At 42.7% G+C, this 20,213-nt stretch overlaps 1 protein-coding gene across 1 annotated transcript in view; it reads right to left on the bottom strand.

The window, feature by feature from the left end:
* ATP10B (ATPase phospholipid transporting 10B (putative)) overlaps positions 1–20,213 on the bottom strand; it is a 115,516-nt gene that overhangs the window by 35,149 nt on the left and 60,154 nt on the right. Inside the window, exons 10-15 of the mRNA XM_044917124.1 lie at positions 15,268–15,459; positions 12,963–13,563; positions 10,466–10,575; positions 8,135–8,261; positions 5,044–5,228; positions 398–719 (exon numbers count right to left, since the gene is read on the bottom strand). Of these exons, the coding sequence (XP_044773059.1) occupies positions 398–719; positions 5,044–5,228; positions 8,135–8,261; positions 10,466–10,575; positions 12,963–13,563; positions 15,268–15,459 (1,537 nt within the window). The remainder of the gene's footprint in view (positions 1–397; positions 720–5,043; positions 5,229–8,134; positions 8,262–10,465; positions 10,576–12,962; positions 13,564–15,267; positions 15,460–20,213) is intronic.

The following is a 20,213-nucleotide window of genomic DNA, read 5'->3' as shown; positions in this document are numbered from 1 at the left end:
ATCCACAAACACCTGAGGTTTATATTATTATGCCAGGTGTTAAGTATCAAAAGGGGAATGGTCTGTATCCCAGAACTGAATTGGCCTGAGTGTATATTACTGAGTTATGTGAATGTTCTGAATTTGAGGCTCCTTCTGGCTTTAACCTCCATTCAAGTCTTAATTTTTCTTAGTGACCTGCTAATCCTGAGAACTTTGATTCACTCTCCCACTCTACTTAGCCTCTGCTTCATCTCCTGGCTGCCACGTTTTTGCTGTCACTTTGAACTCTCTCAGTCTAAGACAGTGATCCTCAGCCTGGGTATCTCGACTTTGATACATGACCTCCCACCTCTGGTCCAGGTCTCTTGTCAGATCAGCCTCACAAGCTGCACCCACATCTCAGCATGATGAGTACCTATGGAAAGGGTCATGACGCTCAACTTGTCTCGGACCAGCTTGACTATCATACTCTTCTGGAGCGGGGTGGAACGACAGCATAGGACAGACCGGCAATACTGAGTCAACTCTAAAAATTTCATCTCCAGTTTTCCCTGGAAAATGGCATTCAATGTCTTCCCATCGATGACCAATCCAACTTTTGGAATTGCAGCTCTTGAGGTGGGGGGTAGTGTCTGAGAAGGTAGACAGAATCCAAAGAGCTTGCGGTCTGGCTTCTGTGGTCCATGAAATTGCTTTACTTCTTCCAGTGCACAGTTGAGGATGGATTCACAAGTTTCCTACAGAGTTAGAATAATAAATATGGTATTAGTAAGCAACACTGGAAATGTAGGTTAAAGTTCTCACTTTATCCTTTAGTAAAATAGTTACGAAACTCTACCACCACAGACATTACCCAGGAATCATTCTCTGATTTCTCTCATTTCTCTGAAGTATTTAAAAAGGCATGAAAGCAATATTAATTTAAAGCAAATTAATGGCAAAATAGAGATAGCTAGGGAATGGGAGTGGAAGTAGCTCAGCAAGATGGGGACTGATTGAAGGATGGTATAAGCTAATAAAAATAGAATGTGATGGTCAATAATGAAAATGTCATAATGGTATAGTGCTTTTTATTTCTCACAAGTCCTTTTAGTTCTCCCGAGGAAACTGAGTGATGAGGAAATTGAAACAGTGAAATCATTAGTAACTTGCCCTAACTCATCCAACTTATAGTGGAGGCAGATCATTACTAATCAAATTCTGGCTTTTAATTGAAAAAATACATTGTATGTTTATCTGTTGGTATGAATGTGTTGGTCATATTGGTTAAAACTGACTATGAATGTGAACATCTTACTGATGTAAAGAAACTTCCTACTGATTTTTTCTGATGTTTACCTTGAAACATAGTGAAGAACTTATTTGCTCTTATCAATTTTCCTTTTACTTTTAATTATATCAGAGATAAAGTCACATTTTGGTTCTAAATATATCCTTAATATCTCTTTAGATTTTGCAACATTACTTTCAAATAAAGATAGAGAAAAGTTGTGGCAGTCAACTGTATTATCAATTTTAATAGCATTGTTTTGTTCACATGATTTTTATTTTTTTATAAACTTTTAAAAAATTTAAATTCAATTAATTAACATATATTATTATTTGCAGAGGTAGAGGTCAGTGATTCATCAGTCTCATATAATACCCAGTGCTCATTACATCAAGTGCCCTCCTTAATGCCCATCACCCAGTTACCCCATCCCTCCACCTTCTTCCCCTCCAGCAACCCTCAGTTTCCTATGATTAAGAGTCTCTTATGGTTTATCTCCCTCTCTGATTTTGTCCACATGATCTTTATTTAGCAGTGTTCTTTTACCCATGGCAAAGATGATTTTCATTTACTGTAGTGCTAAAAAAATCCTAAAAATAAATTTAAGTGTTTAAAGTCAGTCAATTTCAATGAAATGATTAAATAAAAAAAACAGAACAGGTAATATGTGGTTTTAGGCAAAAATTGTGAAGATTGTTCTGATATGATAGGTTTGGGGACTGTTGATCTAGAAGCTTCTGAGAATATTTGGAATCATTTATTCTGGAGTGAGTACAACTGCAGTTAATCATTCCTGAGTCTTCCCTTAGGGGATGCTAAATTGAGTGTTGCAAGCAATAGGGTATGCCCAGAACCTAGAGGGGTGACAGGAAGTAGTTCCAGGAGTGGGTGGTTATGCCTGAGACACTTATCTGGGAAAGAGATCAAGACAGTCCTTGCTGGGAGTTGGGGCCGGCACATATTATATAAATTTCTCCAACATATGGCTGCAGGAAGTCATTGGAGATATAAGTTTCAAAATAAAATCTCTGAATTTACTTATTTCAAAGTGTGATATAATAACCACAATAGTTATCATTCATTTAACCTTTAGTATATGCCCGGTATTGTGGTAGGGAGCCTCTATGATGGTTCTCAATGATCCCTGCCCTCTTGGGATGCATGCCCCTGTGTAATCATTTCCCTTGAGTGTGAGCCACATCTAGAAATTCCTTTCTAATGTAGAGAATTCTGCAAAGGTGATGCGATGTCACTTCCCAGATTAGCTTATACAAAGACTATGGGTTCCAATTTGGCACTCTTTTCCATCTCTCTTGGATGGCTAGCTGTGGGGGAAAACAGCTGCCATGTTGTAAGGAAGCCGCTCTATGGAGAGGCCCACGTAGTGAGGAATTGAAGTTTTCCAGCAATCATGTCTGTGAGCTTGGAAGAAGGCCTTCTCTCCATGCCCAAACAATCCACCGGTTGAACCTTCAGATGAGCCCACAGCCCTGACTGACAGCTTGACCGCAGCCTCCAGAAAGACCCTGAACCAGAGGTACCCAGCTAAGCTGCCCCTGGACTCCTAACCCACAGAAACTGTGGGATAATAAATGTTGGTTGTTTGTAGTCGTTAAATTTTGGAGTAATTTCTTAACTAACACAAATACTGTGCTATTAAGTATTTTTTTCTGTGATCTTATTTAATCCTCCCAATAGCCTCTGAAATAAATCTTTCTAATCCCTATTTTACATATGAGGAGGGTGAAGTTTAGGGAGGTATGGTACCTGGACCATATTAAGTTTTCAATATATGTTACTAATAACGATAATAATCCTTACTGTTATTAGTTTCTATCTAATACTTTAGTCCCTTCTAAATTCCTTGACAGACCAGCCCTTTCAGTGATGGGTTAGTAATTCTCTCATTTTATGGATGTGAACTCTGAGGTCTAGAGACCTGCTTATAGCTTTAAGGTACATAACAAAGAAACAGTAGCCCTATATTAATTTATAATGAGTTAGGCAGATTAAAACCCTTGGAGGGATTATTCACTGAATATATAATTACATTAAACTAGGGTTTAAGTAAATCGGAGATTTGGAATGGATTTCCCCAGTTTCTGGCTTAAAATATCCACGTAGCCACCACTTTTTCCCTGGTAAGGGGGTGAGAAAGACTAATCTTAGAGGTTTAGTGGGCTCAGGGTGTGGACAGGACCTAACTTTCAGATACTATCTGAGAGGGCCCCAGACAGCTTTAAATGAGTCAAAAGTGACTGACAAAACATGAAATGTGACCCACTGTTCCTTAGGATCGTTGGCTAATTAATTGCTAAACATCTTCAGCTTCCTAGAGAAATGCATTGCATTTAACAGAAACCACAAAAGCCCGCTCTATCCCTCTTGAGTTGACTGACTCAGAAGTTTTCCCATGTCCTCCTTCTGGAATCACCTGGAGTGAAATAATCATTGCAAATAGAATTTCCATTGCAAGCGGGGCAGGCAGATATCAATATTACAGGGATCAAAAACTCAAGTAAGCAGCAAATTACTTTCTTTCCTAAGCATAATATTAATGCCAAAGATTTCCCCAAGATTATTTTCATTTTGAAAATTCATTGGGGTTTAATCTAATCATAACATAATCTGTGCACTGGACAAGAAAGTGATTTTTCCAATTCTTATAAAGGGCCTCAGGCATTACTCATAGTATACACTACTTTTTAAAAAAATGTGTGTATGTGGATTCTTTATGGAATAAAAACCAGATTTAAACCTCCTAAACTTCTATTCTGGGCCCAATCAGTCTTAAGCAAAACTGAAAGAGTGAGGTTCCAGCATCTTCCCTGCCTCCTTTTTCTGTGCTGTTCTTTCCTGTCTTCTTCCCTCTTCTCCATCCTTTTCCCCATGGTACGCCTAGGTCTCCCAGGGCCCTCCTCCCACCACCCTCCAATTCGGTGCTTTTCCTGCTTGTTTCCTTTTGGTGGGAGCATACATCTCAGTGCCTACTTCCCATATTCATCAGCCAAGATGTTGGAACTTCACTTTCTTCAGTTTGCATTATGAAAATAGATTTTTTTCTCCTAAATATAAAATTGTATTACAAGTTTGAATACTCTTCCTCAGACTTTACACAGTCCTTTCTCCAAACCCCATCCCCTGCCGCCCACAAGCTACTGGGGGTTGAAAACTGCAGTTTTAGGACTCTGCTTCTCCCTTTCTCTTTCTCTCTCTCTCATCCCATCAAAACATACTGGTCTCATGACTAATTCCCTTCAGGTTTTATTCTGTGGGAAACCAATTTGACATATAAATTGGAGTTGAAATTTTAAACTCAGAATCATTTTAACTTAAATGGGGCTTTTTCAATGGGAGAGTTAATCCAAAGTATAAGAAACTAACAATTCTGTGAACAAATAATGTGGTATAATGCAGATGCACTGGCCTGGCAGGAGGACAGTGTTAGAGATTTAGTTCTGTTAGAAACTACCAGGGTGACCCTGGGCAAGTGACTTAGTCTCAAGGGTCTTTAGTTTCCTCATTTGTAAAATGCGGAGATTGGGCCAAGGATGGAATTTGGAAGATCAAAACTTTCTAACATGTACTACTTAAATGTAATATAATCAAACTGGTCAATGATACATGGGGATGAGGTGGATGACTTCTGGGGACCTCTGAGCTCCAAGGTTCAGTGATATTTCAGGGGTAGGGGTGCTTCCCTGTGTACCCAAATCCCACCCATAAGCCTATCTCTTGTTGGCCTAGGGGCTGTTCTGCACTTGGACATCTGGTCCCTACTTTGGCCTTACCTGACTTTCTGTATTAATGGAGTAAACAGTGTCAGTCTGATCTAACAATCCGCAGGAATAGGCAATATTGACTGCTGTCTCCTGCTTATCTCCAGTCAAGACCCAGAGCTGGATCCCAGCCTCCCGCAGAGCAGCGATTGTATCTGGAACCCCTTCTTGTAGCCGGTCTTCAATCCCAGTGGCTCCTAGAGTGATCAAAGAGCTTATAATTAGAGTGAAAAACTGCTTAAGTTCTCTAAAGCCCTATCAAGCCAGATAGTGATTATTAAATATCTTCCATGTTCTAGGCTGTCCTAAGCACCCAGGATACAGCAGTGAAATGGAGCCTGTCTCTACCCTCTTGCAGCTCAAAAGCTTGTTGAAAAAGGATTTATAACTGAACTATAGGAGAAGAAAAGCCCAGGGTGCCAGGTGAACATATACTAGGAGACCTGAACTTCATCTAGAAAATCAGGGACAATCTTGTTAGGAAGTGCCATTTGAGCTCAGACCTGGAAGATAAGGCCAAGAAGTGGTAAAGGAAGAGAATTCCAGGTAGAGGGATGAGTGTGTATGAAGGCCCAGAGGTCAGAGTAGAAGAAGGCACAGAAAGGGAGGCAGAGTGTGGTGAAAGATTGGGCCAGGAAGGGAGGTAAGGCTGCTGGATCATGCAGAGCCTTGTGAGGGCATTACAGGATTTCGGATTTATTTGGTAGATAAGAAAGCTATTAAGGGGAGTTAAGGAGAGTGACAGGATCAGTTTTGAGTTTTAAGAAGATCATTCTAGAGAAGGACTGGAGATTGGGGGAAGCAGGATGAGATTAGAGGCTGAGCAGGGGTGTGGTGGAGTAGCCTGGGTGGGTCTAGCAGCAAGGAAATGGAGAGAAGTGGAGAGACTTTGCTCTGTAACAGCTCATGGCAGAATAGGGACTCAGGTTTTTGATAATATTCTTGGAATTAAATATGCAGACTCTATAATTTTTGAACGATCTCAAGCTTTGCACCAACCCTGATGAATATATGCCCAAATATCCAATAGTTGCTAAGTGATTAAGCATAAATTAATCTGCATTTAAATTGAGATTCACTTCAGACAACAGACTAATGGCTACCCATTTTACTCTGGGCAGGAGCAAGGCATTTCATTTCTTTCAATAATCCCTAGTGACAATAGGCTGGCAAAGCAGTTACACTGGATGCATATTGAAAAGATCCTTTCATAGTGTGGGACCTAGTGCGAATGCAATGCAGCTTTAGCGGCATGGCAGATTCTTGGTGGTAAGATGAAATCTCTTCCCAGCCCCAATCCTCTCCTTCCCAAGCCACCTTGAGGGAACAAAAATAATGACTCTATCCCAAAATGTGCCTCTTTTGTATTGCAGGTCCAAATGCTCAAACAACCCCATGAAAAATGATGGTTCAGTCCTTGTCTTTCCCTCCAAGGGTTAACCTGGAAGGTGAGATTCTGAAGCTGATTTATATTACAGGGAAGCAGAGTGAAGGAGAAAAGAGGAAAAACACATTTATTTGTGTGAAAGAAAAAATGAAACAGAAAGGTTGTGAAAGTCTTTCCCAGAAAGGGAAGCCAACGGATCCTGACAAGCATGTTCTCTTTCATGCAGAACCAGCTGAGGAGTACTTCTTACTGAGACCAAAGGGCTCCCTGAAACAAAAGCAACCTCAGGGGGGTGAGGAGGGAGTCATGCCCTAATGGGATGACATTCTGTGGCCTTGTGTGTGGAGAGAGCTGTCTGACCTGGCTACCTTCTGGTTCCTGTTAAAGTAAGTTCTCATGGCCAGCTTTCAGAGAGGCTTTGGGAGGCAGCAGGCAAAGGCCCTGGAGTCAAAACACAGGAAAAGAAAAGGCTGAAGGAGGTGGGGATTGGGTCTCCCCCTGTTTGCCACCATTCCTGCCAAATCTTGCTGCTACCTTTAATATGTAAAGGCATCACTGTCTTCTTACAGCAATCTTGGCTCTTTCCCCTTGCACCCCTGCCTGTCTGAGAGCTTGGAGCAGTCTGATTTACATAGAGGAGAAGCTAGGGCTCAGGGAGGTGAGGGGATGGGTCCCTGAGCACACAGCACAAGACCAAGATTTGGCCCTCATTCCCAGCTCAGCATTGCTGCCCAAGATGAAAAGAAGGCTTTAGCCATGTGGTCAGCACATGCATGCATCAGGTGTTGCCTTTTCCAGATTCTTCTCCGAGCTGTGAAGTGATTAACCCTGATAAACAAAGCCTCCTCCTTTCCCCTGGGTAATGCTTTACCTCTCACAGAAACATAAGACTATCTCTTAGCTGGTCTCCCTGCTTCTCCTCTTTACCTCAGTGTATCAATCAAACTCCCATACAGCAGCAGTTTTTTGTAAAGCATGAGTCTGTCGCTGCTTTTACTCCCTTCTCTCTAAACCATTAGCATATGATTTATGTGTCCTTCATAGCCTGGGTCACGTGAAGCTTTCTCTCCCATATTCTGTGGTCCAGCCACGGCAGACCTTGGGGTTTCTAGCCTGTCCGGGCTGTCTCACATCTAGCTCTTCTTTCAGGCCCCTTCCTCTGCCTGAAAACTCTTTCCTTTGTCTGACCAGCTCCTCTGCTCTGCTCAGTTCCTGCCTTCCAGCTCTCCTTGGCCCCAGTCTAGGTTGGCAACTTCTACTTTTGCTACTATACCACCAGGTAAGTCTTCCAGCCCAGCCCTCATGACACTTGGTTGAAATTCCTTGTTTAATCATCCAATTTCCTTGCTAGATTGAGCTCTGAGAGGATAGGGCCTATGGTTCTTGTTCCCTTGTCCCAATGGCTAGCATGCTACTTGGCACATAGTAGGTGCTCAATAAACATTTGAATAAATGGAGAAGTAACCAAGCTCCTGGGCTTTACCCAGCAGTAAGTGTGGGAATGCTCCTGGGCGTCCTCAGAAAGTGGCTTGTGGAGTCTGGATTGGATATCCCCACCATTTGTGACAAATACCTGGAAGGGCACTCCAGGGAAGGCTTTTAATTGAGACACATCTGCAGCAGTGTCAGAGTCAGGGCCAAGAATTCCCTCTACAGCTTGTAGCATTCCTTTTTATTTGATTTTTTAAAATTTAGTGATGACTTATTTTCAGCTACCGAGTAAAGTGAGTTGATTCTCCAGATGCTGTGCGGTCTCCATTAGAAGCTCATCTCGGTTGTCGAGGGATGCCTCCGCCTCACACCGGAAACTGGCCCATCGCCGGAAGTCGTCCTCGGTTATGACCTGCGGCACAAGAAGAGGCTCTTTCCCAATGTAGGGCGAATCCCACCCCATTTTTATATGCTGGGCATCCTATTGGCTTGTTTGAGCTTCCCTATACAATTAGATGTAGGAATTACAATTCCCTACACAATTATTTCTCCTCAATGATTTTTTGTGAATGCATGAATCAATAAAATATTGATCCTCATGTTCCATTATCACCATTGAGCCCCTGCTGTGCTCTAGGCACTGGAGTATAGCAGTGATCAAGATGGACAAGATCCCTGCATGCCTGGGCTTATGTGCTAGTGGAGGGTGAGAGACATTAATCCAAGTAAATTATTTAAAAGGACAGATAATTTTAAGGGGTTCTTTACAGAAAACAAAGAGGGTGACATGATGGAGTGTGACTAGATGGGGGGAAGCTGTGGGGTTATTTCATTTGGATCTTCAGTTCTCTTAGACAAAGTGACATGCAAGTTGAGATCCAATGATGGGAAGGGGTCAGTCATGGAGAGGGACAGATGCAAAGGCCATGAAACAGCAATGAACTCAGCTTTCTTTCTGCTCACGTGAATACACCAGTTGGCTAAAGGATAGAGAGCCAGAGAGAGAAGAGGCAGCAACGAGCCTGGGAAGGTAAGCAGAAGTCAGATTTTGTATAGCCTGGTAGACTATTCCACCAGCTACTGGAGGTATCCAATAGCTGGAATAATCTGACTGAAGGGCATATCTTCCTCCCTTGTAGTCCATAGCACGTTTAGACCCCTCTGTTGGTGTCCTTATAGCAATAAATGATTCTTATAGCAATAAATGTCTCTTATAGCAATAAATGATTCTTTTGTCCAACAATCAAATATTTCTTGCTTTTCCTTCTGCACATAGCACTATGGGGAAAACCAAGGGGACACAGGTAGGCCTTTGCTCTTGAGGAATTAATAATCTTATTAGAGGAGGCAAAATAGGCACAAATAATTTCAATGGAAAATAGAAGGTGGTAAGGATATACTCACAATTTATGGATAGTAAGCACTGGTCACTGTCTCAGGTACTGTATATGTGTTTCTTTATTTAATCTCCATGATAACTCTATGAGGTAGGGAGCATTAGTGCCATTTTACAGATAAGAAAATCCCAAACTCACAGAAGGTGAAGAAACTTTCCCAAGGTTACAAAACAGGTAAGTGGTGAGATTGGGACTTGTACCCAGGTAGGTCTGAATTTAAAGTGGGTGCTCTTAAACTTTGTTGCACTAAGCATCATAAAAGAGATGAAGAGCACTGGGGATTTATAGAGAAGAAACCACTTTTAGTCATCTAGAAATGCATGTCATCGTAGCTCCCCTATCTGATTTTGGGTGCCTTATTAGATGCCCCTACTCTGGGATTCATATCTCTTTGCCTGCCTCCCTTTCAGGGTCTGCAAAGTCAAAGGTCTGTAGGGTGAGAGGTGGGTAATTACATGACTATAGCTGGGCCAAGGGCAAGGCAATGGGAAGATAGGGGCTGTAACCAATTGCAGAACATAGGAGAATATACCCTTCATCAAAGTGATCAGCTACTACAAGGCTTGAGCCATTAGCTGCTATTCAAGAATGGAGACCTGGTTCATCAGATCCTCTCAATTTTTAAGAGAAACCAGAAATCTAGATTTTTATGTGAGCACATAGTATCTCCCAAATGTCAAATCTAGGCAAATACTGCAAAATTTAAAAAGGCTACTTTGAAGGTAAAATTATGACTTTAAAAATTATTTTATGAGTTATGGGTTACCAATTATATGTATATATAATGAAAAACAGGGAACAACAAAGCCACACTGATATGGAACCTTGCCATTCAGAGTTCTGCTGCAGCATAATTGTCACAATCCTGGGTCTTTGTGGTGAGTCAGAATGGCTAATTTTGAAAATATTTGTTTTTTAAAGATTTTATTTATTTATTTATTTGAGAGAGAGAGAATGAGAGACAGAGAGCATGAGAGGGAGGAGGGTCAGAGGGAGAAGCAGACTCCCTGCCGAGCAGGGAGCCCGATGCGGGACTCGATCCCAGGACTCCAGGATCATGACCTGAGCTGAAGGCAGTCGCTTAACCAACTGAGCCACCCAGGCGCCCTAATTTTGAAAATATTAAAACAACCAATATTAAGGGTCTTCTAAAAAGAAATAGAAAAGATGGATTCAGGGTTGAGGCCTTATAGCTACTAAAGAAGGAATTTATTTTTACCTTCTTAGCGATGCACAGTGTTCGAAGGCCATCTCTTGCATACAAGTCTAGATGCTTCTGGGTCCTGGCTCGGATTTTCCTCATCTTCTTTTCCACATCCATGTCAGTTACTGTCAAATAGTTATTGTTTCCCATGAGGTCATGTACAAATGCTTGGGGATCCTTGTTTATAACACTCGGAAAGAGTGAAGAAGAATCCCCTTATAGCCCACCCCAGAAATACGGAAGATCTCTCTTGGTTGTCATGATGTCCCATGATGTCCCATGATAACTCCAGGAATCATTAAATTCTCTGCTTTCTATATCTGATCATCAAAAGCCTGGCTGAGAAAAGTCCTATTTAGGGATGGTGGGTTGTCTTAGGTATTGTTCCCAAATATGTGTTTGTATCAGAATCACCTGGGAACTTACACAAATAATAGAGGTTCCCAGGTCCAGTTGAAGCCCTGCTGAATCAGGGGACAGAAGGCTGAATCTTTGTTGTTACCTCAGGTGTTTTCCATGTAGCTAGTTTAGCCCTGGATGATCAACTGTTGCTAAGTCCATGATCCCCTCTGTCATCTACTTCAGTCTTTATACCAACTCAAGATAGCCATAGATCTGAATCTCATTGCTAAGTTCTTCATCACATTGGGTTTTTTGAGTTAGGCTTTCTTTCTATAATAGGAAATTGGCCCTAGAAAAAGTATTTTTTGCATTTCCTATAAATCTAGCATGAAAAAATATTTCATCCTGTTGCTCAAAGTTCCCTTTATGAAGTCTGATGTGTTTTCTTTTATCTTTTTCTCCTGAAAATCCAGTACTTTTATCTATCAGATAAAAAGAATTTTTCAGCCTGGGTTGGTGGGTATGGGGCAGGATTGATGCCATCCCTACCTCCTTTACTTAAGATGTCACAGATATCACTGATCAGATGTGGCACTGTGTAAAGCTGAGTTGGGAAAAGGCTTCCAAATCCTTCTTTACCAGGGCTGGATCGCAATATTCTAGAGGCCCTAGGTAGCAAGCAGGTTTTGTGCACCTCATCTATTCCCTCCATATAATGCAAAATTAAACATACAATTCCTTACAGTAAAATAAATATAAGGAAGTCCAACAAATCTCTGATTTTTCCCATGATGCTATTCCAAGGCTGTTTCTATGCAATATAAAAATCCTTTTAAAGATTATTTCATTTTCCAGATACTACTTTTTCCCTGGTGCATTAAGCACACTCTTTGTGCTTATTGAGCACTATTGTCTCATTGAGCACTGTCTACAATATTTTATTTTCAAAGACATTAACCTCCCTGAGATGAGTCCCTTTTGCCTTCTACCTGTGTGCCTTGGAGTTGCTTTTTTGCTCAGGCTACCAGGAACCTCAGGGTCAAATTGAAAGTTCAAACACTGTAAATATATTACACCTAGGGTTATTTTCTTCTCTCCTTTTCAAAGCTTTGATTCTCAATTCTTATAGTAATATTGTGTATGCATCTTTTATTGGAAGCATCTCTAATCCATTTTGGAATCAGGTGAGGAACAAAACAAAACAAAAAACAAAACCAAAACATCTCCAGGGGAGCTTTGATGGCTGTTGCCCAGGGATAGAGTGCCATGGTTCCCTTGACTCAGAAACACCGAACTCACTTGTCTGCCAGAGTCTGGGGATGAAGAGACCGAATTGGTTCTCTTCCCATTCTAAACACTCATCAATCCCCATGAACCTCTTGGCTTTGATCCACAGCTGATAATACAGGAGGCACAGGGCTGCCTGGGCAATTCTAAAGCTTGGCTGGAATCTACTATCCTAGGAGAATCATAGCCCCATAACTGTCTTCTTCTTGTTAGGAAATGGCTGCACACTAATTCATGCTGCTCCAAAATTGGACACTGATATGTAGGGACTTTGGAACATTTTTCTGGCTTGGCTCAAGTTTATGAAAATCCATTTGGGGGAGGCTGGGGAAAAGGATGATAAAGAGGGACACCTGAGGCTTCCCAGAGAAAACTGAGCCTGGTACAGAATTCAGGTGGCATGGAAAAAGCTCTGAACTGGGATTCATGATACCTGGGCATAGGATTTACCACTGGTCAGCTATGTACATCTCTTAAGTCACTTCCCTTTCTGGGTTCAGCTGGCTTCTCTCCAAAACTAAGGGTTAGGACTACAGTATGTTCTAGGGTATGTTAATGAGTGTCATAGTAGAAAAAAAATTGTATATGGATAATCTGTGTTTAAATGAGTTTAAAAACCAGAAATTGGGATAAAGTTAAAGAGGTTTCTCCAGTGTAAGACTGTCCTAAGTCTTTAATAAGCTCATGAGCACTGTAATTATCCAGGGCAAGGAGATGCAGAATGCAGCATGAACCTGCTTTGAAGAAAGCATCTGTTGCCTCTGTTCAAATTAGGATCTGCCGGAACCAGGTGACACTATAACTCAAGCTCCTTATTACTGTTCTGTGCTGCCTCTTAAACCAAGGAACCCTCTTCCTAGAGCCCTGGTGAGGTGGGACTCACCACACGCTGGGTCTTCTAGCAGGTCCATGATTACCGAGTCTGCGCCCTTGGTGTAGATGATGATCTCACCCGTCAGTGGGTGCCTCACAACCACGGACATTCTTTTCCTGACAGAGTCAAAGCCCAGGGTGCAGAGGACATCGAAGGTGAGGCAGGTGCCCTGGGGCAAGCGCACGGTCACCTGCTCAGGTGTCCGGGACATCAGTGTGAAGCTGTAGGCATGGGCAGCATGCACCAGGGCTGCCTCATCAGGGCTCTCAGCCTCATAATAGAGCTCAGGGCTTGCGAGGCGTAGAGCTGAGGCCTCCACCACCTCCTCCAAGGAAGCATCCAATCCAGACCCCTGGATGTTGCCCTGGTCCCATGCGCTGCTCCTATAGCCACCGTCAGTGGAGTAGCCTCCACTGTACACAGATGCATCATCTCTCTCTTCTGAGTCTGTGGTAGGCATATTGGCCCCCAAACTCTCCCCTAGGTCAGTGTCAGAGGGCGCAGTAGATGAGAATGACTGGCTGAGGTTCAAAAGCTTCAATCTGTGGAAGAGCTGCTGAATCTTCTCCAGGGACGTCCCCAGAGCCTTGGTCGAAGGTGGCATGGTGACCTTGTCGTCAAAGGAGGGAAGTGGAACATTAACTCTCAGTGTTGGAAAAAATACCAAGCTGTTTTATGGAAGAATATGAAGGTCATTTTGTAATAAAGGGGTTTCAGTGATTATGGACAAGTCTTCTCTCCTCTGTGAGCCTCAGCTCACTTACCTATAGCATGAAGGAATTAGGCTAGATAGTTCTTTCCAGCCCTGACATTCTAGGGATTGGTAATGCTCAATTTTACCATCCTGCTCTGGTCATGGACAAAGGAAAAAAAGGAGACAAAAGCCAGACCCATATTAAGGGTTCACATCATCTGGGTCCTTACCATGGTTTGTTTGCTTTATCCTTGCATTCAGCATCTTATCTTACCCTCCCTAGCAACTTTGGGGGATGCTATGTTATCCCAACTTCTGGATGAGGAAACCAAGGCACAAAGAGGTTAAATAAATTGGCCATGACCCCCAGTGTGTAGGTAATAGAGCTGCACTCAAATCTGGGGCTGCCTGGCTCCAGAGATTGAACTCCTGAGCTACCTGCCAGCTAATGTATCCCCATTAATTTGAAAATTGAAGTTGGATGCTGTCCTTCCCAAAATGTACTTCTTCCTTTCTTGAAAATAGAGTTAATTTCTCAGATAATGTTTCCTACTTCCCAAAGCTCCCTAAAAATTTTTGATAGCTTGGTAAGTTTTCAGTGGCTGGAATGACTGTTCAGAGTGGTTTCGGATCAAGGTATAATAATGGGAGCCTCTGGTTTTGTACCTGGGTGAACCTTCTTTTTCCTGATTTCATAGCCACCACTTATAACACTCAATTATTCTCATCAGTCACTCATAAGGAAGCTTGGGTGAGAGTTTGTAGATAATTGAAGATCAATCTATCTTTAGTACTGAAAAACAATTCAGAGTATAAACTTCTATAAATGGCCATCCAGCTGCATTATTTCTAAATTGGCAGAACTTCCCCCATGGTGTTAATTATTATTATTATTTTGCCCTCACATAAAAGTAGAGACCAGTATAACATGATATTATTATGGAGTTGTACAGATGGTTCTGCTGTGTGTTAACCATATATCCTTTGTTAAGTTGCTGAAACTCTCTGAGCCACTGTGTCTTCACTTGTGAAATCCAAGGACATAACTCCTAGGGTTTTGGGGTTGTGATTAAATGGTAATGCAGGTGATGTGTTTAGCATGGAGCCTGACACATAACAAGTGCTTAGTAAATGTTAACTCTTTTTTTTTTTTTTTTTTTTTTTAAAGATTTTATTTATTTATTTGAGACAGAGAGAATGAGAGAGACAGAGAGCACATGAGAGGGGGGAGGGTCAGAGGGAGAAGCAGACTCCCTGCCGAGCAGGGAGCCCGATGCGGGACTCGATCCCGGGACTCCAGGATCATGACCTGAGCCGAAGGCAGTCGCTTAACCAACTGAGCCACCCAGGCGCCCGTAAATGTTAACTCTTAATATCTACCATACAGACAGACAGATCCAGAATTTGAAAGCTACATAGAAAGCTCATATATAACTTCTTCCATTTTATTTAAAAAATGAGGAGACTGAGGCCCAGACAAAATAAGAAATAAAGTCTCACAGTGATAGAATGGTGATGCTGTGACTAGGGCTCAAGTGTCTTATCTCTCTGTTCAGGGCTTCACCCCTTGCCCTAGCTCTCCTCCCATCCATCCCACCACCCATCCTCGGCGATCCTTACCCTCTGCCTGGGCTCTGTGGTTGTGGAGACCATGACAGAGTTGCAGATGGTTAGGGCAAGGAAGAAGTCAGCAATGGAGGAGGTGGTAGAGGGGGAAGATTTGGCAGGTTTGGTGTCTGACAAGGTCTCCAGCCACAGGGCAGCATCTTGCACTTTGGGCAGTAGATTTTTATCTGGAGTCACATCTTTTTCCTGAGAAAGAAAGGCCTGGATGAGAATCTTTCCTGAAGGGACTGGGGAGGAAGCCCCTCCAGCAGATTCTTTGCACACCTGGGGAAAGGATGATACAGTCTTTCCTGAAGTCATGCTTCCAGCACATCTCCTCCTCCCACAGGCCTGGTCAATGCATTCTTAACTGATTCCTCCCTTTCCCTCAACCTTGCGTGTCCATCAGTTATAGACTCTGGCAGCCCTTCCCTCACAGTTGCTCCCTGCCATTTACCCTTCAATGCTGAAGCTTTCAGCCAGGCACAGACCTCTAGTCCTCAAATCTGGATTTCTGCATCAGCTTCTGAAGTGATGTTGCTGCCTCTCCTCTCTTTTCTTTCTAACCCTTCATATGTATTAGCCATGCATCTTTCTAAAACGTCATTTCCCTCAAGGCATTCTTGAGCTTGAAAACCTTCAGGAGATCTTCATTGTTAGATAGTCAGTTCAGTCTGTCATCTAAATTCTACCATAGTCTGCATTCCCACTCTTTACTCCCACTGCTTCTCTGTGCAGACCCTCTGCTCAGCCTGCTGGTTTGTTTGCTGCCTCCTGGATGTATACTCATTTTTAATGCCTCTGATCATACCTTGTTTAAAAAGCCCTCTCCTGTCTACCAAAATCCTACCTAGACTTCAGTAGCCATGAGAAGTTCCATATATCCATGAGATCTTATCCAGCCCAAAATGAGTTCACAGTCTTCTGAGCCACAACAACATGTTCTTGAACTCATAATGTCCACAGCAGTCAGGTGGATAAGGTGAATGAGGGTAGTGGGCCAAGGTACAGATGAGGACACTGTGAGATCGTAGGGGCTGTGAGACCTGGCAAGTCCTACCCTGCCTAAAAGGTGGCAACTGTTCTGCTAGTGAGGTGCTCTGGTGCTAGTCCAGTTTGCCAAATCTATTGATTTTTTCAAGATAAAGAGAGATGATGTGAGAACTCATTTTTTTAAAAAGAAAAATCTGTGGGCTGGATCTGACTCATGAGTTTCCAAATTTTCACATTCTTGTAGAAACTGCCATTTGTACCATCCCTTTGGAATTCACCACATATTGACCTATATTTTAAATTCAATTTTCTTGTATCCATGTTGAATTTCTCTAGAGATAAGGTAGGAGCCTCAGAGATAGAGACTGCATGTTCCACAAAACTGTACATTCTATAGCTCCAATTATTGCTTTGTTTGAAGCAGAAGCTCAACAAACATTGGCTCTTAACAGATATGACAAAAGCCACTATGCAAAAAAATTTCCACACAAAACCATTTCTATCAGTGTTCATAGTTTATAGGTTAAAGTGTAGAAGAAAGACAGTCAATGGTTGAAAAGGATGGACTGAAGGAATCTTGATTAATTTGTGCAGGGTGAAGACTGAGTGCCAATGAGCTAGCAGGTTTTACAAATAAGAACCCAAGTTGAGACCAAAAAAAAGAAACAAAACCCTGTGGAGATAAGAGTCCTCAGACTGTGTCTTCTCTGATTACCAAATGCAGTGACTCCAGAAGTCAGACTCTATTTTCCCTGGGGCTGCTGGCACAGGTGAGAGCACAGGAGAGGAAACTCAGACACCCCAGGGAGCTGCTTGATGCCTGCAGGGATGAGAGTTCAGCTTTCCAACAGCACAGGGAGGTGAAGGGAAATGGACTGGATCAGAGTTCTAGCCTTCATTTGGAGTGCTCTCCAAGAGTCAACACTACACTTCCTCTGGTTCATACCATCTTAGGAAGACAACATCCAGAAAAAAGTACTTATCAAAAGGAAGAGTGCTAGTAAAACTGCATCAAGTCTGCATTTCTCCTCACTGCCTTGTGATAAGCAATGGTGAGCCATCCATACCATATGGTGACACTATTTTCAGAAAGCCTAGGAAGGGAGCATGCACTATCTAACATCTTTGCCTTTGAAAGCAGTCTTCTTAGCAGGAGTTCACATTGAAAAAGCTCTTCCTACTTTTCCAAGCAATGTAATTTATGTGATGTCACTGACTTCTCACAGTCCCAACTTAATTGGAACGCAGAAAGATGGGCTGACTTAACCAGTGTCAGTGAGTCAGCATAAAGCCAGAATCAGATGTCAGACCTATGATTGCAAGTCTAGAGTTTTCCTTTCCTTTCCATGGTCATGGTAAAGTAGCAGTGTTCCCTTATTAATGCTCCTTGGCAAACTCCCCTAGCCAGATTCCGGGCTCCACCTACTGCCTGTTATCAGTGTACCATCATCACTCAAGGGGCTCTGAGCTCATTTCTTAAGGTAGTAATGATAGTTCTTATTCACATAGTACTTCTTACATTCTGGGTACATTCATTATCTCATTGTGGCTCCACAGCAACATTATGTATTGAGTATGATTATTCTCCTGGTTACCCATGTATCAGATGAGGAAACTGCTGCCCAAGGAGATTAAGTGTTTTTCCCAAGATCACACAGTAAGTGAAAGAGACTCCTTTACTTGATTTGAAATAATCCAACTAGAATTCATGCTCTTAACTTCTGTGCCAGGCAAGATCCTCCATGAGAAGGAAGTAGCCTTTGATACTTGCTGACAGCCAGCATCTTTAGTGTTTCGCAACCCAAGCAAAACTAATAGGTTGTATATCTAATCCTTAGGACTCAGCAGATAGTCTCAGAGATTATAAAAGGGATTATGGGAATCTTCTTTTTTCAGGAAAAAGATTTCATTTGGGGCTGGGGGTATACATGAATGGGATGCTTTTAACCCTTACCACAGATACACAGAGCTGCAAACAAGCTTGGAGGTCATCAAAGCCAAATCTCCCATTTTCCTGATGATAAAACTGAATGTCAGAGAGGTGGGAAGTGAACTACTCAAGACTGCACAGTGAATTAGGGTCAGAACTAAGGCAGTTTTCACACCGGCTGACTCCCAGCTTCTGATAACATACTGCTTTGCTCCAAGCTATGCATTATGTATTTCCAAATGGTGACTATGTTAAAATGATTTAATAGTTATTCATTTCTTGTTCATTTACCCTTTAGTCTCTGAGTGCACAAGGACAGAGACAGTCAATGATATGTCCCCAGTGCCTGGCAGACTGCAAGCACGCAAACTTTTGTTGACTTTTGAGCTACCCCACCACTGATTAACTCATGGGATCTCTTTGTTAGAACTCTTTAGAGGTAGAAGGGAAAAGATGGTGGAGGAGTAGGGGACCCTATTCCTGTTCCCTGAATTGAGCTGGATATCTACCAGACCACTCTGAACACCCACAAAATCAGCCTGAGATGTAAGAAGATAGATCTGGATCTCTACAAGCAGAATATCACAAGCAGTTGGTTTTGAGGTATGAAGCAGGGAGCCGTGATTCTGCAGGCAGATATTGGAAGATAAACGGAAGGGGGAGGGAGCCCAGCCATGGGGATCCTACACCGTCGGTGAATGAAAGCCTTCCATGCTGGGGGCTGGGCACAGACTTGCAGACCGGTAGCGGTGGGGAAAGGACTTTAGGGTAGCCCCCTGGACTGAAACCTGGAGCAGCGGAGCCACGGGTGCGAATTGGGGGTGGCTGGCGGTTTTAGAAGCACAAAGGGCAGAGACATGCCCCAACCTGGAGGCGAGGACTGGGAGTGCTGCTGAGGGGCACACAACCCAGGACACTGAAGTTTTAAGCAGCACAGACAGAAATGGAGATAGTGTGGCCTGGAGAGCTCACTGATGAACAGACTGTGATCTCTCTGCTCTGAGGCACAGGGTTGGAAATGGTCTCTTCTGCTCTGACTCTGGAAGAGATGGGGAAAGCCTCCAGGGAAAGCCGCCAGAGAACAAAAGCCCTAAAAAACCAGTTTTCACTGAGTGCATTCCCCCCACAGGGGGCAGGGCAACTCTGCCCAAACAGGGTTGCCTGAGTAACATCCTGGCAGGCCCCTCCCCCAGAAGACAGGCTGGGAGAACAAGAGGCCGACAACCCTAGCTCCCTATAGAATGGGTGCATCTTGATTGGGTTGTGGTCAATAATTTGGACTCTGTACACTCCCTCAACCACCCCTTAACAGAATGACTAAGAGGAGGAACCCCCAAAATAGGAAAGACTCAGTGACTGTAACTTCTGCCACAGATTTACAAATGGATACAGATATAACCAAGATGTTGGAAATGGACTTCAGGGTAACAGTTATGAAGACGATAGCTAGAATGGAGAAATCGATTAATGGCAACATAGAGTCTCTAAGGGCAGAAATGAAAGCTGAACTGGGAGAACTTAAAAATGTTATCAATAAGATCCAATCTAATTTAGATACTCTAACAGCTAGGGTAAACGAGGCAGAAGAATGAATTAGTGATCTAGAAGAAAAACTGATAGAAAAGAAGGAAAATGAGGAGGCCTGGGAGAAACAGCTTAAAATCCATGAAAACAGAATTAGAGAAATAAGTGACGCCATGAAATGTTCCAATATCATAATTATTGGGATCCCTGAGAGGGTGGAGAGAGACAGAGGGCTAGAAGATATATTTGAGCAAATCGTAGCTGAGAACTTCCCTAATCTCGGAAACGAAACAAACATTTGAGTCCTAGAGGCAGAGAGGACCCCTCCCAAGATCAAGGAAAACAGGCCAATGTCTCATCATGTAATAGTAAAACTCGCAAATCTTAGAACAAAGGAAACCATCTTAAGTGCAGTTAGGGGGAAGAGATTCCTTATGTACTGAGGGAGGAACATCAGAATAATGTCAGACCTATCCAGAGACCTGGCAAGCCAGAAAGGCCTGCCAAGACATAT

Source organism: Neomonachus schauinslandi, chromosome 7 (genome assembly GCF_002201575.2).
Source record: "Neomonachus schauinslandi chromosome 7, ASM220157v2, whole genome shotgun sequence".
In the NCBI taxonomy this organism is placed as follows: Eukaryota; Metazoa; Chordata; class Mammalia; order Carnivora; family Phocidae; genus Neomonachus; species Neomonachus schauinslandi.
This window is presented reverse-complemented; position numbering and strand designations above follow the sequence as displayed.